This window comes from Colobus angolensis, unplaced genomic scaffold, assembly GCF_000951035.1.
Source record: "Colobus angolensis palliatus isolate OR3802 unplaced genomic scaffold, Cang.pa_1.0 Scaffold81, whole genome shotgun sequence".
Lineage (NCBI taxonomy): Eukaryota > Metazoa > Chordata > Mammalia > Primates > Cercopithecidae > Colobus > Colobus angolensis.
The window spans coordinates 3,826,301-3,841,399 of NW_012121932.1; the positions used below are offsets into that span (position 1 = coordinate 3,826,301).

Sequence of the window (15,099 nt, forward strand, 5' to 3'; positions counted from 1 at the left end):
GTCATGTCATGCACATCTTTTAAATTTCCCATAGTATGAAGTGTAGTGTTAGATATACAGCAGACACTCAAATACTTAAATTGCATTCAGTGATTACTATGAAATAATTATTTCACTTTGATCACAGGTATACAAGAGCATGGTTAAGTATGGATGGCAAATATGTTCTGGGGAGTCTTGGGAACAAGCAAAAGCAATGCTGGAATGGAGATCACATGAGCATAGCATATTTAGTATGATGACAGAATTGTATGTTAGGTCAAAAACAATGGCGTGAGTGGTGACGACGGGCCCCTCTGAGCATTTTTCACAACTTTGGCTTGTCTCTTGAACTAGATCTCTGTCTAGGAAACCTAGCTACTCCTCTGTTGGTCTACATTTTTGTTTCCAGCAAGGGTAGCTGCAGAAATTACAGTCCCTGAGTAATACTTCAGATTATTTTTTTCAAAACTTATTTCTCAACTTACTGGTTCCTGTTTCTATGCCATAGTTGTGACTTCAGAAACTATTAAATTGGTAAACTTTCAGTTGTTTTAGGCTTGACCAAAGAGGCTGGACTAAATCGTTTAGACACTAATGGTCCTGCCCATGTAGAATAAAATTATGACAATATATACACAATGATTATTTGGTTAAATAAGCTTTTCTCCCCTCTCTAATAAAATTGATGTTTGTTCTGAATTTTTATAAATTGCTTTTATGAATATGAACATTTTAGGTCACTTGGTTTTAATTGCAACGACAATCTATGGCAGTACCTTGAAAATAAAAATGAACAGTGAATTCTGTACATTTAGTTCATGCTTTATAATTTAAAAATTATTTATACATATAAATAATTTGCATATGCATTTTTTTCCTCCTTTGATTTCTATTTTAACTGATAGTGAGAGCAATTAAGTAACTTACAAAAAATTACTCAACTACAGCTCAAGTTTTCTGATTTTGCTTTCAGAATTATTTGACCTTTATTAATCACAACTACAGGTATACAGGTATATAACTATCAGGTACATTAAAAATAACCTTTAAATATTTCATGATTGAATACTCTTTCTTTTCTTTTCTTTTTTTTTTTTTTTTTTTTTTTTTTTTTTTTTTTTTGTGAGGTGGAGGCTTGCTCTTGTTACCGAGGCTGAAGTGCAATGGCATGATCTTGGCTCACTGCGACCTCCGCCTCCTGGGTTCAAGTGATTCTCCTGCCTTAGCCTCCTGAGTAGCTGGGATTACAGGCACCCACCACCAAATCCGGCTAATTTTTGTACTTTTAGTAAAGACGGGGTTTAGCCATGTTGGGCAGGCTGGTCTCAAACTCCTGACCTCAGGTGATCCACCTGCCTCAGCCTCCCAAATTGCTGGGATTACAGGCGTGAGCCACTGCTCCCGGCCCATAATTGAATATTCTCATAATTTAAACAGTCTTATTAAGTGCCAAGGTTTTGGGTCTTATACTTAACTTTCTTCCACTTAACTAAAAGACTTAACTACTTCACAGTTCTAAAATCATTAGGTTACATATACAAAAGAAAAGTTAATCCTAAAAAAGGAGGCTGCAAGTGTTTTAATTCATTCATAGCAATGTAGAAATATTTTAAGTCCATGTAAATTGAGTTACGGGATGGAGTAGAGGGTGGAAACTTAGAGCCAATTAAGAGTTTCATGCTATGCATATTTTTAGTCAACGAATCAATAAATATTTATCAAGTGCCAATGATACAGATCCAAAACAGAATATAAGGTGTGACTAACATATGGTATAACTCACCCTTAGTCAACCATGTCCTGTGTCCTGCACATCAAACCTTAATCACACACATATACACATGGAAACATAGTTTACATTATAAATGGAAACATAACATTAAATTCTTTCTGCCACATTTTATTGTGCTTTTGCATGTATCCTAATTACTTAATGGTGCTACCATTTTAAGATGAGTATTTTACCCATCAATACCCAGTAATGAGTATTTTAAAAATGAAACCTCCATAATTTTGGTTGGTGGATGATATAATCTTAAAAATTGGACTCTCTAAAATTTATTAGAACAATAAATAAATCTTCAAGCAGTATCTTTAGCAATAAATATTTACACATGCTTGGCTATTCTTTTCCAAAGCTTATACCCTAAACATAGAAGCAGTTTATCCGTGTTCTTTATAGATTCCTTTCATTGATAGAAAAGTGTAAATGCTTCTGAGAAAACTATAAAAAGCTAAGTCAATGAGCAATTTTTGATATGTTTTCCTAACTGAATGTTTTTATTTAAAAAAATGTTTCAGGGCAAATAGTAAATATTGGTTTCTATGGCTTAGATTTCTGTTTCTTATGTGAATACATATACTTAAAGACTCTTTTATTACATCATCTTCTTTATGTAGTTTTATTTTTTAGAGTTTAATATCTCCTGCCTCCAGTTGATAGGAAGAAAAATTATAGGTATTTTTTTCTATTTGATATCATTACAATAGAGATCATTTGAAAAACGTAACCGAGGCCCCCAAACTTGAGCAAAGTCCTCCTTCTTCAATGGGTAATTATTTAATTTGTCATACTAAAAATAAACAAGCAGACCTGAAGATTTGCCATATTAAACAACGACAATTTTTTCTAAAATGCATTCATTCATTTAATTGTTAAAATACCATTTTGTTCTTTTAAACTAAGTTGTCTGGCAAGATCCATAAATATATTTAAGCCACTTATGTAGGTCAGCTAATATGGGTTATGCTTTTTAAAGCACCATCTGACTAAGCACATTCTGCATTTTGCTAACAAAGTTACAGTACATAACAATACTTTAATCAACCAAAAAGAACAATAACAGATCTGACTGTTGGGCTGATAATCGTCTTATCATATCCTGTGAAACCTAGCTCTAATATTTGACAGAGCCTCCATTACTTGGCAACCCATTCTAAAAAAGGCCAACAATGGAGAGGGAATGAAGTGGAGTGTGCAGTACCTCCGTATCTACATAAAAGAGATTAGAGGCGACAGCATTCCATTTTACAGCTCAATCATATTGTGTTAGCATGCGCTTATCCGAGCGCGGACGAAATTGAAAGAGAAATAAAAAAGAGTCAGGCAGATAGGAACCAGAAAAGCGAGGCATGAGCAATTTCCAAGGATATAAAAGGATGCTAATGGCTGGGCCCTGTCATTCTTAAAAAGGGCTATTAGGGCACCATCATCTGTTCTTGTGCCCTTATGCTCCTCCAACTAAAGTCAAGCATTTTCTAAAGCCCTTGTGATCTTTTTTCTTCTAGAGATAAAGTATGGTCATGTTTCATAACAACACACTTTCCCATTTATATGATTTATTAATGTAAGTCAACTAATTCTATTTACTGATAAAAAAAAAACCCATTCCATATGTATTTTCTTCAATATCTTCTTTTGTGGTATTCTTCACTTTCTTAAAAAGAAAGTGTGCAAAAGTACATTCGAAGCAGCACAGAAAAACTACTCATTTTAGATGCTAAACTTCATTTTTAAAATATATATGTATGTGTATGGGTGTAATTACACAAACTGAGAACAGCATAAAGATAACAGGGGCTTGAATTTTAGTATATTAAAAAATGACTTCACTTTAACATAAGCTTTACAAAAACAAAGAGTTTTAAAGTTAAGACCAAGACAGATGAAATTTCAGCTCTGATTTGGCTTTAATTCCAGCTATGACTCCAGTTATCAGGATTGGTTCATGTTATTAAGAACATGATTTTACTTTTGTCGAGGCAGAAATGTGACTTTAATCTTTACTTTCTCCAGCCTTTACTTCCCTGTCTCTCAGGCCATATAGCTGTAGTGTGGTCCTCTACTGACCAACTTCCTGAACTCGGTAAGGCACACTTTGATATCAGAACACCCTCTCCTTCTACCTCAAGCACTGTATGGCCATAGGTATTGTTTAAAAAAAAAAATAAATAAAATAAATTTCCACTAACTCTTGTTTTGCTAATCCCTTTCTGAAAAGCCAAGATATTCCTTGCAATCATTTAAAACACCCTCAGGGTATCACGAAAATCAGAGCTGTGAATCACCACTCCACAGTGAACTCTTCTGATATTTGCTATAGAGAGAGAATAACGTCAGTCCCCACCAATTCTAAGCCTCAGCTTAAGACTGAACCCATAATCATATAGTACTTGTTTCCACCACTGGAAATGGTGTTACTCATAGTTATTTAAAGTTGCTATCTTTACAAAAGTCACTAGAGCCCCTTTACTGTGACAAGTCCCTTTGTAAGTTGCCATTTCTACTTGGATGCACAGTCGGACCTGAATATTTATCACTGACTTTCCTTACTAGAAAATTCAAAAGAAATTGTTGACTTTTATTGGTCTTCATTATGTTTTATCTGTATGATATCAAAATATTGACTTTACAAATCTTTTATTTCAGGTGGAACTTGAGCAGAACTCTGAAATAATGGGTGGTTTGGAACCATAGCGACACAGTTTTCCACACTGTTATTAATAACAATATTATCATCATGATCATTTTGAAATAGGTTTTTTAAATGCAATCAACTGGAGACTGAAATATCTTGATTCTACTCCAGGAAGCCACTCTGAAGGTATGGGATACGGCTGTGAATTTGCGCTAGCGTTTTTTACCTCTCTCTGCCTCAGATCTCCCTATCTTTGAATTGAGATACCTGATTCGTGGGTTAGAACAGCGGTTTTCAGTTTTGGGGAGGAGCGTCAGGCTGGTGCGATTTTACCTCCTGGAGGACATTTGGCAGTGTATGAAGACAGTTTTGTTTCTCACAATTCAGGGGTGCTACTGGCATCTAGTGGGTACAGGCCACGGGTGCCACTAAACGTCCTGCAAGGAACAGGGCAGCTCCTCATGACAAAGAATTATCTAGTCCCAAATATCAATAGTGTCAAGGCTGAGAAACCCTGGGTGAAAATAATGATATTTAAAATGTGTGTATACATATATCATAATGATATATTAATATAAATAATATATATCAATCATCTAAAAAAGTGTCTATGGACGGACACTTCAACGAATGTTAGTCTTGTTTCTTTTGTCTTTAAACCCTTCAAAAATGCTTTCCTTACAAATAAGCTTTCATACACTGTTGAAGTAAATTCTGGCTGTTCCCACTGCCAAAGTCGACAGTTGTCTTACATCTTGCAGTAAATCCTTTCTTTTTATTTTTCTAGAAGTAATACAGATGTAATTACAATCCAACTGCAATATCAAATATCCACACGATCAAATTCTTATTCTTCTTTTAGATGCAGTAATCCTTTTGTAGGTGTCTTCTAAAGAATACACAAGTTCATCTATTTAACTAGTTTTGACTTAATTTGGGGGGCTTTATTAGCAAACAGTGTAAGACAAAGTAGCTGGCATAATACAGAGTGATGTTTAAATTAGTTTACAATTTGCTTGGCCTCATCTAGAACTGCAACGAACAAAGCCATTCAGAAATGTCAGCTGTGTTCCTAACCACTGTAACAAATTGTCGCCTGAACGCTGCACACCTAATGACTTCAAATTAGCTTCACTGCGATATCGCCTGACAGTTCGTTACGACTGTTAGTAACATAGCTGGCGTATCATGACCAATAAATTGGTTTCAGTGTGGGCTGCGAAAGGGACTTCCATCAATTTGATTAAAGAAATTACTGTAGCATTCAAAGCATAAAGACAAACTAGTTTAAGGAGACAGAAATAAGTTAACTATACCAGAAAAATATTGCTCATCATTTGAAAACTTGTTTACAAACTATTTGAAAATTAAACTGTAACAAAAAATAATTCAAGTAGAATACTAAAATTTTCAAAACTTACAAGCATGTATACATTTGTTCATATTACAGGATGGGTCAAGAAAAAAGAAGAGAAATATTTTTAAATGCTAACTTTAAATTACCATACAGGAAAAGTTACCATGTCCAATTAATATTTATTTTCACAATTTGTCTGTAAAGTTAAGATAAATATCTGATTGTTAACCAAAGCAAAGCTTGTGAATATGACTAGCAATAGATTATAACTAGCCACTATGAACAAAACTAGTGATTCTTAGTTGGGAAAATAGTACATTAGGCTAACGCTGACAAAAACATTTTTTAAAGTGAAAAGAAAAAGTAGTATTTGCTAGGAAAAAGGTAGGAATTTTGACCAAGGATAAAGAAATGTTTTAAATTTATATTCTCCTTAGCTTACACTGGCAGTAGTACCTGTACATATGAAAAACTAACAAGAACTCAAGGTGGTACCAATATAAAAAATACAAAGTCTAAGGATTCTATTAGGATATGCAAAGCTCTAAATTATGATTAAAAATAAACCTAAAGATTTTTTTAAGGCCAAATGAGAAAACTTTGAATTTGCCCAAATATGTATATATAACCTAGGGAATTAATTGCAACCTTTTCTTTCTTTTTTTTTTTTTTTTCAGAAAATGTACCTGGAATATGCTTCGCCCATCCAATGATAACCACCAACTCTCGGTCAGCCAAGTCACACAGTGTAGTGAGGGCTTTGATGTCACTGTCGGGGACAGTAGGGTCAGGCATGGCATAGATCTTCTCCGGTTCAGCCACCAACAAATGTGAGACAATCTTGTTATCTGCAGGATCAGACCAGAGCACTACAAGATCACTAGTAGTATCATCCCTCTTTTATAAACCCTAGAGCATTTTGTGTTTTGAAAAACAACCCAAATACCCTACAATAAACTCTAAATATTCCAACTATGGCTAAATAGGTATATATTAAACAGTGTGCAGGAAAACTCATAGCAAGACATATGCCACTGCAGTCATGATAGAATGTAGTCTTTCTTTTTTTTTTTCTTCTTTGCTCTACCTGCTTTTGCTGGAATGAAACGTCTGTCCTGTAGTGAAAATTTTTATAGCAAACAGATAAGACAAGTTAGATGCTTTCTGGGTTTGTGCTTTGATTCTTAAGTGGGATTTGGTGAAATAGATTAAATGGTATACAACAGCTTAAAACAAAACCCCTAGTAAACCATTGAAATATAGATCCTAACACAGGAGGCAAAGAACTACTAATGCCCACAGTCATAATGGGCATGAAAGTCATTAATTGTCTTAATTCCTTTAAAGAAGAGCAAAGGTCAGAGCCTTTCTGCCTTGGTGAATTACTGACTATATAACTTTATCTCCGTGGGACGCATTAAATAGGAATTTCTTTTTTTCTACCCCTCCCCACACACCCAGCCAATCTTCCAAATACAGCTAATATGTTTCCATAAAAATACTCCTCCTTAAATGTTACAGTCATTTTCTCTTCTGTATTGCAAATTCTTTAATCCTCTATTTTCATCTGTTGTCCTTAGTTCATTCTCTGGTTCAGATTTATCTGTCTGAAATTTGTGATATATGTTTTAAAAATCCTTCAAAAAATAAACACTAGAGACAAATGGAAAGCATCACATCAAATGTGTTTTATTGCTCAGGGGCATGTGAGAGTTTATGGAAGGGGCTGTAAAGTCTTGGTAACAGAATGATTTTTCTTGTTGGCCCTGTTTTCAATTTCTATATGTAGCTTAAGATTTTATACTTTCTCCTAAGTGAGGAGAAACAAATGGGTAAGAATAAACCCACATATTTAAATGTTCTATGTACTATTCTGTAGAAAACCAGGACTTTAAACGAGGTTCTTGTGAACACAGCCAAAGTTCCCAATGTGTTTACCAGACTATTTGCCTCTAAGTTTTTAACTTTTTTAACCCAATATAAAAAGACTTCACGTAACTTAGCATTAAATATAGCATTCTTAGGCCAGGCGCGGTGGCTCAAGCCTGTAATCCCAGCACTTTGGGAGGCCGAGACGGGCGGATCACGAGGTCAGGAGATCGAGACCATCCTGGCGAACACGGTGAAACCCCGTCTCTACTAAAAAATACAAAAAACTAGCCGGGCGAGATGGCGGGCGCCTGTAGTCCCAGCTACTCGGGAGGCTGAGGCAGGAGAATGGCGTGAACCCGGGAGGCAGAGCTTGCAGTGAGCCGAGATCCGGCCACTGCACTCCAGTCCGGGCGACAGAGCGAGACTCCGTCTCAAAAAAAAAAAAAAAAAAAATAAATATAGCATTCTTTTTATCTTCTTTCGTGAAAGATTGAGGTTTGTCCAAGCTATAATTAGCACTTTTTCTAACAAAATATTTAAACATTTATGACTATGGCTCACATATTAATTAAGCTTATTTCAAATAGACAACAGATAATATTCAATCATCATCAAATTGAGTAGGCAGATTTGGGAGGAAATATTCCCAAATACTATGTAGACTAGAAGAGAATTAAAAATTAAATAGAGATTAATTTTTTTAATTTTTAATTTGGATTTTTGTTTGTATATGCTACAGAAACAACACCCTGTATTTTTAGTTATGCTTGGAAAAGTTTCAACTTTCATTGCTCTGACAATGCAACAAAACCTGTCGGCAACCACTAGATTCTCAGGATTAGAAGAAAACACAATAGTAAAGAGCATAAGAATATATCCAAAGGTAATCATGACTCTAGTTTTTCTCACTCACTTTATCCAAGTCAATGGATACTTGACATGAGAGGTCAGAGATATTTGGTTGAAGCTTAGAAATTCCCATCATTCAGAAAATGGAATAGCCGGCAGCACTGTTTCTAGGTAAATCTTATTTAATGTTTCCCTAATTAGAATCAATAGAACCCAATTTTCATTCTCAGGCCTTTGTAGTACACAATCAGTCAGGGTCCAGAAATCTCCCCAGCCACTTTCTCAGCAAAGCTCAGGCACAGTCTCTTGACACTTATCTGACAGGATCTGAAAATTAAGTTTTATAAATGTTTGTTACAAAAACACACTAATTGGATGGACTGAGGAAAATTAACACAGAGGCCTTTAGATAATGAGTAATGATTTATTAGGAGTCCTGTTTATCTCAGACAAATGGAGCTCACTGAAATTGCTGTAATCTTCTTAAAGGTACTTGACAAGCCACTTCCCAATTTCTCAGGTTTACGAAGAAAACCATAGATGTTTCTCCATCACTTCAACTTACACATGGGCTGGTGTTCATTTTTCTTTCACTAGAGGCAATTATCAATGGTTTCAGTCAATGTTTGTATAAAATAAATGAGAAGCGGGCAGTCTGTATATTAGTGAATTCAGGAAAACTAAACCTCTAATGAAATTAAGCATTAGTGTTTATTGCATTTTATTGTATTATCAGAGAGTTTTTTTTTATTATAATGTGCAAAATCTGCTTAATGCAGTCCTCGATTGTATTTGCAGAATGCCAAACAGCTTATGCAGGCTGAGGAGAAGATGCCAGATTGGACAATTGAAGGTATAATCAACATAATGTTTTTTGGAAAGGCAAAAGGAAACTATGCCATATGTTCACTTAAGATTTAATTTTATGTAAAACTGGTTGTTTTTCCTTTGACATAGCTAAAATGTCCTTTCATTTACAGTTCAGGGTCTGTTTTATTTATTTAACATATTCCCATATGCTCACGCATGTATGATGCACAGCAGTGACCCCTCCTGGAGAATCTGAATTAGAAGTGGACACCTTCTCTTCCCTTGAAGGCAGATCAAAAATTACCCATGTCTTTCCTAGAACTGCTACAGATGCATTTTCCTCTGGTGAGTGCTGGTTGTGTCTTCTTAGACAATGACAGCTAAATTTGAAAACTGTTTTCACCAAAGCACTCCTCCATGCCCAGTAGGATCCCTATTCATAAACATCTGAAAACATTAGTTCTGTTGCACTACAACTACTAAATGATTTTCAGAAAATGGGATACAGTGATTGCCTCAATCTATATTCCAACTCTTTTTAGTTAATGGCAAAAAGAAGGGGGCTTGCATTTCAGCAATATACTAGTCATCCTTTCAAATTGCAGCTTGGCTCCATAAAACCATGAGCTCTTTAAAAACAATGCATACCGTACATAAGGGCATCTCAGATGGAACCAGCAACCTATGCTTGTTATTAGCAGTGCCCATTCTTGTTTTAATCTATTGCTAGCTAGTGTGTTAACCTTCTATAGCTCCAAATTAATGAGGCCCCTAATGTATTTTCATTGGGAGGTTGAGCAGTCAAACTCATTTAGTTAGTGAAAACTACAAAAATCACTTTCTTGTGAAATCTGAATCTAACAGCTCCAATGAACTAATGATCACAGTATGATCCATTTTATGTACCTCTGCCAATAAAGATAACCAGTAAATGTAAAATTCACACTATATAAGCTATGCATTAATATGCTTATGCTTCCACAAAATGACTAGGTAAAAAAAAGGCTGGAGAGAGAAAAACCACAGATATCTCTAAAAGAAAGAACAAGATAATAAGGGAGTCCCTGTCGCTCCTCACAGACAGTCCTTGGGAATAGAGCCACCATTATCCAACAAAGAGAAGTCTCCTTGGAGTCAGTAGGGATGGGCATGCCAAAGCTGATGTATATAGAGCCAACTGGGAGGATTTCATGTTCTGGGAAGCCAGACACATCTGCTGTACTTACATGGCTTTTTGGCTGGCTGAACCAGCTGAGGGTTCAGGTATGGGCTGTTCTCCGCATCTATTCTGCGCTTGTACTTCTGCCGACCTCCACGTACTCTGTCAAGACGCACCCCTGTGAGCAAAGACAGGCAGCAGCTTACTATTAAGGTAGCTATGTTTGAGACCAATCAAACACATAGACGGTATCCCCCAAGGGCACATAGGTGACAAACAGTAGAATGCTGAATGAACCAGGAGTACTCAAGTAATGTAAATAAGTGGTGGCTAAATCAAAATTGCCAGAGGTGGAAAACTAAACCTACCAGCAGATGACAGATCCAAAAGACATTTATGCAAAGCCATCAAGGTCACTATTTGCACATCAAAGAAAAGACAGATTTCCATGTAGATTAATACAAAGAAGCCGCTATTTGGTGCGAGTATAGTTTCTTATACTAAAGACACTGGCGTTTAGTATCCTCTTCATCAGTCAGCCCTGAAAGCTTAATGTGTAGGACTGAGTAGACCAAGAGCTATCCAACTTTCCTCCAGTCTGCCAGAGGCCTCAGTGTGGACCTGTGGAATTGAGATGAATAAAGAGCACCTATGTGCTGGGGAGGAGGGAGGCTGGAATTACACTACACAAGATTCAGTCCTGAGAGACACAAGAATTGTTCCATATCAAAATGTCAATATGTCTCTGAAGGGGAATGTTATTTACAATTTTGGCACAAATTTATATTTCCTCTCATATGTGAGAAAACTGAGAACAGGTTTGGGCTGAACACAGGATACAAAGAGGAGCTTCTCGGCCAGGTGCGGTGGCTCATGCCTGTAATACCAGCACTTTGGGAGGCTGAGGCGGGTGGATTACCTGAGGTCGGGAGTTCAAGACCAGCCTGACCAACATGGAGACACCCCGTCTGAACTAAAAATACAAAATTAGGCGGGTGTGGTGGCGCATGCCTGTAATCTCAGCTACTCAGGAGTCAGGCAGGAGAGTCGCTTGAACCTGGGAGGCGGAGGTTGCAGTGAGCTGAGATTGCACCACTGCACTCCAGCCTGGGTGACAGAGTGAAACTCTGTGAAAGGAAGAAAGGAAGAAAGAGAAGGGAAGGGAAGGAAAGGGGAGGAAAAGGAAGGGAAGGGAAGGGAAGGGAAGGGAAGGGAAGGGAAGGGAAGGGAAGGGAAGGGGAGGGGAGGGGAGGGGAGGGGAAGGGAAGGAAGGAGAGGAAGGGAGGGAAGGAGGGAGGGAGGGAGGAAGGAAGGAAGGAAGGCAGGCAGGCAGGAAGGAAGGAAGGAAGGAAGGAAAAGAAGAGCTTCCCAAAGAATTTGGAATGCTTGGATGTCAAAGGAAGGGTATGTTAATAGGAGAGAGCTAAAAGGTGAAGCTGGAAAGTGGGCAAAAGTAAACTGGGAGGAATAGAACTTTTTCCCAAATAGTGATGGGTTGGGTCAAGATTCAAAGGGGATTTTCTGGCAGTGGATTTAAAAGATCAAGGAAAAAGCCAAGGGAATGAATGAGATTGCAAATATAGGAAAATTTCAATAATATCAGGAAGTGATAGGGAAGAGCTTGTTAATCTAGGTTCCAGCCTGTAATTGTAAAGTTTAGCACAGGACCATATAAATCTCTACCAAATATAGGGATGATTACTTGGGAGCAGAAGTGAGGAGACACTCTTTTGCAGTATTACGTTATAACCTAATTGATGTACCAATATAAAATTATCTATTAAGAAATTCAACCATGTAATTAATCGTACATATTTTGACATTTCTCAAAGTGTTTAGGAAATAGATCTGGTTTAACAGCATCATCAGTATTACTATTTTATTTAAGCCCTCTCAGAGCCATTAGTAGGCGATGGGCTCTGTAAAACTCTAAGAGGAAGCTACATAGCACATGCAATGTTTTGCAAAGCAATTGAACCAGAGCTCCCGTTTTTTTGGAATACTGATTAATGTCATGCAGAATACATTAGCTGTGGGTTATCCGAGTTACATGAAACGATTTGGGAAAAGCAGATCTATTTCTACGTGAATATTTAGAGTGAATATATTACTCAAATATTAAAGATTATTAGGAAAACAATTTTTCGTATTATCTTAATAATGCTACTTTAAGAGTTGATTATCTTTTAGCAGAACACACAAATAGATAAAGCCTGAATTGTTATATTGAAACCTCAGAATATAGTATAAATAAAATCAGGAGACAACTTTCAGAAAAGTTAAATAGGTTAAACAAACAAATATCAAAAACCAAAGAAGTTAGGTAAGGTTATTAAGCATTCACTGAAAATTGCCATGCATGTTGGTCACAAAGAAGTTATATTTCTTTATTGCTGCTTTTAAAGCACTTCATGCCTACAGCAGATGTATTCCTTTGTTCATCTAATTCCTAATGTTCTATTTTTATTTCATCTATATATAATAAAGTTTAATGCCTTCTACTTCTCTCCACTTTCATCATGATTTGTTTTTTTTTTTTTTTTTCATCTCTTTCTCTTCAAACTTTTCTTCAGAATATTTTCCCAGTTGAAGGTGACCATATTTTATCTGGTCATCTAAGATACATTCAAACCTGTTTCATTACAAGAATTTTGAAAATTCAAAATCTTACTAGAAAAATCAAAAGCATATGACACGAATTATATCCTCACATGTTTGTCATCCAATTCCAACCCAATGAGAACATTTAATCTGATATTATTAGAAGTATGAAGAGAAGGCAGGGAGAGAGAAAAAGAATGACAGGCAAAAGCTAAAGAGAGAGGGAACATTTTGTGGACATCTCTAAAATTGTTAGAGCCAAGAAAGCTGACAGAATAAATCTTGATTGGGTTTGTAGACTCCCTAAATTTGCTTTTCATGCTTGTCAAGGAATGTATTCACCGTTAGCAATATGTCCTCATCTATTGAACAAATCACTACATATTCTCCAACCCAGAAGCCAGAGCTAGTGAGTTTGTGACAATGGAGTTTTGTCCATCATGAAGATCTGTGGGAAAAGACCATGGCTGAGTGACTTGATTCAAGATCCTGGTGGAAAACAATTCGGACATACAGTTATATCACTTTAAAACTATCAAGTAGTTTAGCCAACAGGGCTAAGACTACAGAGGAATTGCAACAGTGAAAACTAGCTATTACACATTATGAAGAAAAAAATACACATCATCGATTGACAGGGTTTTTATTATGTATTATGGATTATTAGGCTGAGGCGGGTGGATCGCCTGAGGTCAGGAGTTCGAGACCAGCCTGGCCAACATGGCGAGACCTCATCTCTACTAAAAATACAAAATTTAGCTGGGTGTGGTGGCGGGCACCTGCAATCTCAAGTACCCAGGAGAAAGAGGTAGGAGAATTGCTTAAACCTGAGAGGCAGAGGTTACAGTGAACCAAGATCACACCATTGCACTCCAGCGTGGGCAACAAGAGCGAAATTCCATCTCAAAAAACGAACAAACAAACAAACAAGCAAATATAAAACAAACAAAAACTATCATCAAATACATTCCATTACTATGCATTTCTCCTTCAACTTCAAAAGGTGACTATAGAAAAATTCATATTACCTATTCCATGCCTCACAAATCTAAGGGAGTGCTCTCTTATGTCCCCCGCATCCCTTTCGGTGTGTGTGTAGATCAGTAACTATCCATTCACTCACACATTTGCCTCATCCTTCCCATCTATCCATTCATTCATCCCAGCTATACACCTATCCAGTGAAAAATCTTTCACATAAGTCCTGATTTTACACTTTATTTCCTAAAATAAAGACTAACATGATAATGCATTCTTTTATGATTTGTAATTTTATTTATATGATACCAGAAACAAGATTAGTTATTGATACTCATAAAAACAGATTACATAATTATATAGTAAAAATTGACAGGGACTCCACATGCAGTATTATTCTCATCAAGTTTAGATAGTGATTAATGGTAAAAATTTCTAGAGTCAATATATTTTAAAGGATCATAATAACTGATACTTGTGATTTTTTCATTCCCTGTCAAAATCAGGCAAATATTTCCAACTTCAATTTTTTCAATTCAAGTAGAAAATATTTATGCTGCTTTTAACTCATTTTCAAAATCTGGAAAAATCTGTCTTTTATGCATTGTCTAGTGGGATGATGATCTTATTATTGGTATCATTTGGTTTACCTGACTTCATGCTTGGTAAATGTTTGAACCAAATCCTAGTAACAGACAGATGCAACTACTTCCACATTATACTGAAAGTAATCATCAATTTATTTAGTTACATTGGGGGGAAAACACTACCCAGTAAAACCAGTTTTCCCCCAGGACAATCACATAAAAACCTACACACAAGGGACATAGCTCTAAAAATTAAAACGGTCCAAAATATGTATTCAAACATGTGGACAAAGCCTCTTTATTTGTGCAACTTTGAAAAAAGGTTTATTCATGTAAATCATAATAATACATGCACTTAAATTCAATAATGTTATTTTGAATGGTCAGATAAAACAATACCGTATAGACATCATGAAGATATCTGTATATTTTCAACATAATTTTATCTTTAATGATTTTTCCAGAAAAATGAATTTTTAAAAATTA

The 15,099-nt window shown here is 36.1% G+C and overlaps 1 protein-coding gene across 13 annotated transcripts in view; it reads right to left on the reverse strand.

The window, feature by feature from the left end:
* The window catches only part of ESRRG (estrogen-related receptor gamma), a 656,319-nt gene that overhangs the window by 54,284 nt on the left and 586,936 nt on the right, over window positions 1–15,099 (reverse strand). For 12 of the 13 annotated variants that reach the window (XM_011929433.1, XM_011929425.1, XM_011929436.1 and 9 more), the window contains 2 exons: window positions 10,515–10,625; window positions 6,444–6,605 (listed from right to left, as the gene is read on the reverse strand). In XM_011929433.1, the coding sequence (XP_011784823.1) occupies window positions 6,444–6,605; window positions 10,515–10,625 (273 nt within the window). Of the gene's footprint in view, window positions 1–6,443; window positions 6,627–10,514; window positions 10,626–15,099 lie in introns of all 13 variants that reach the window. The other variant, XM_011929423.1, reaches the window with a different exon arrangement.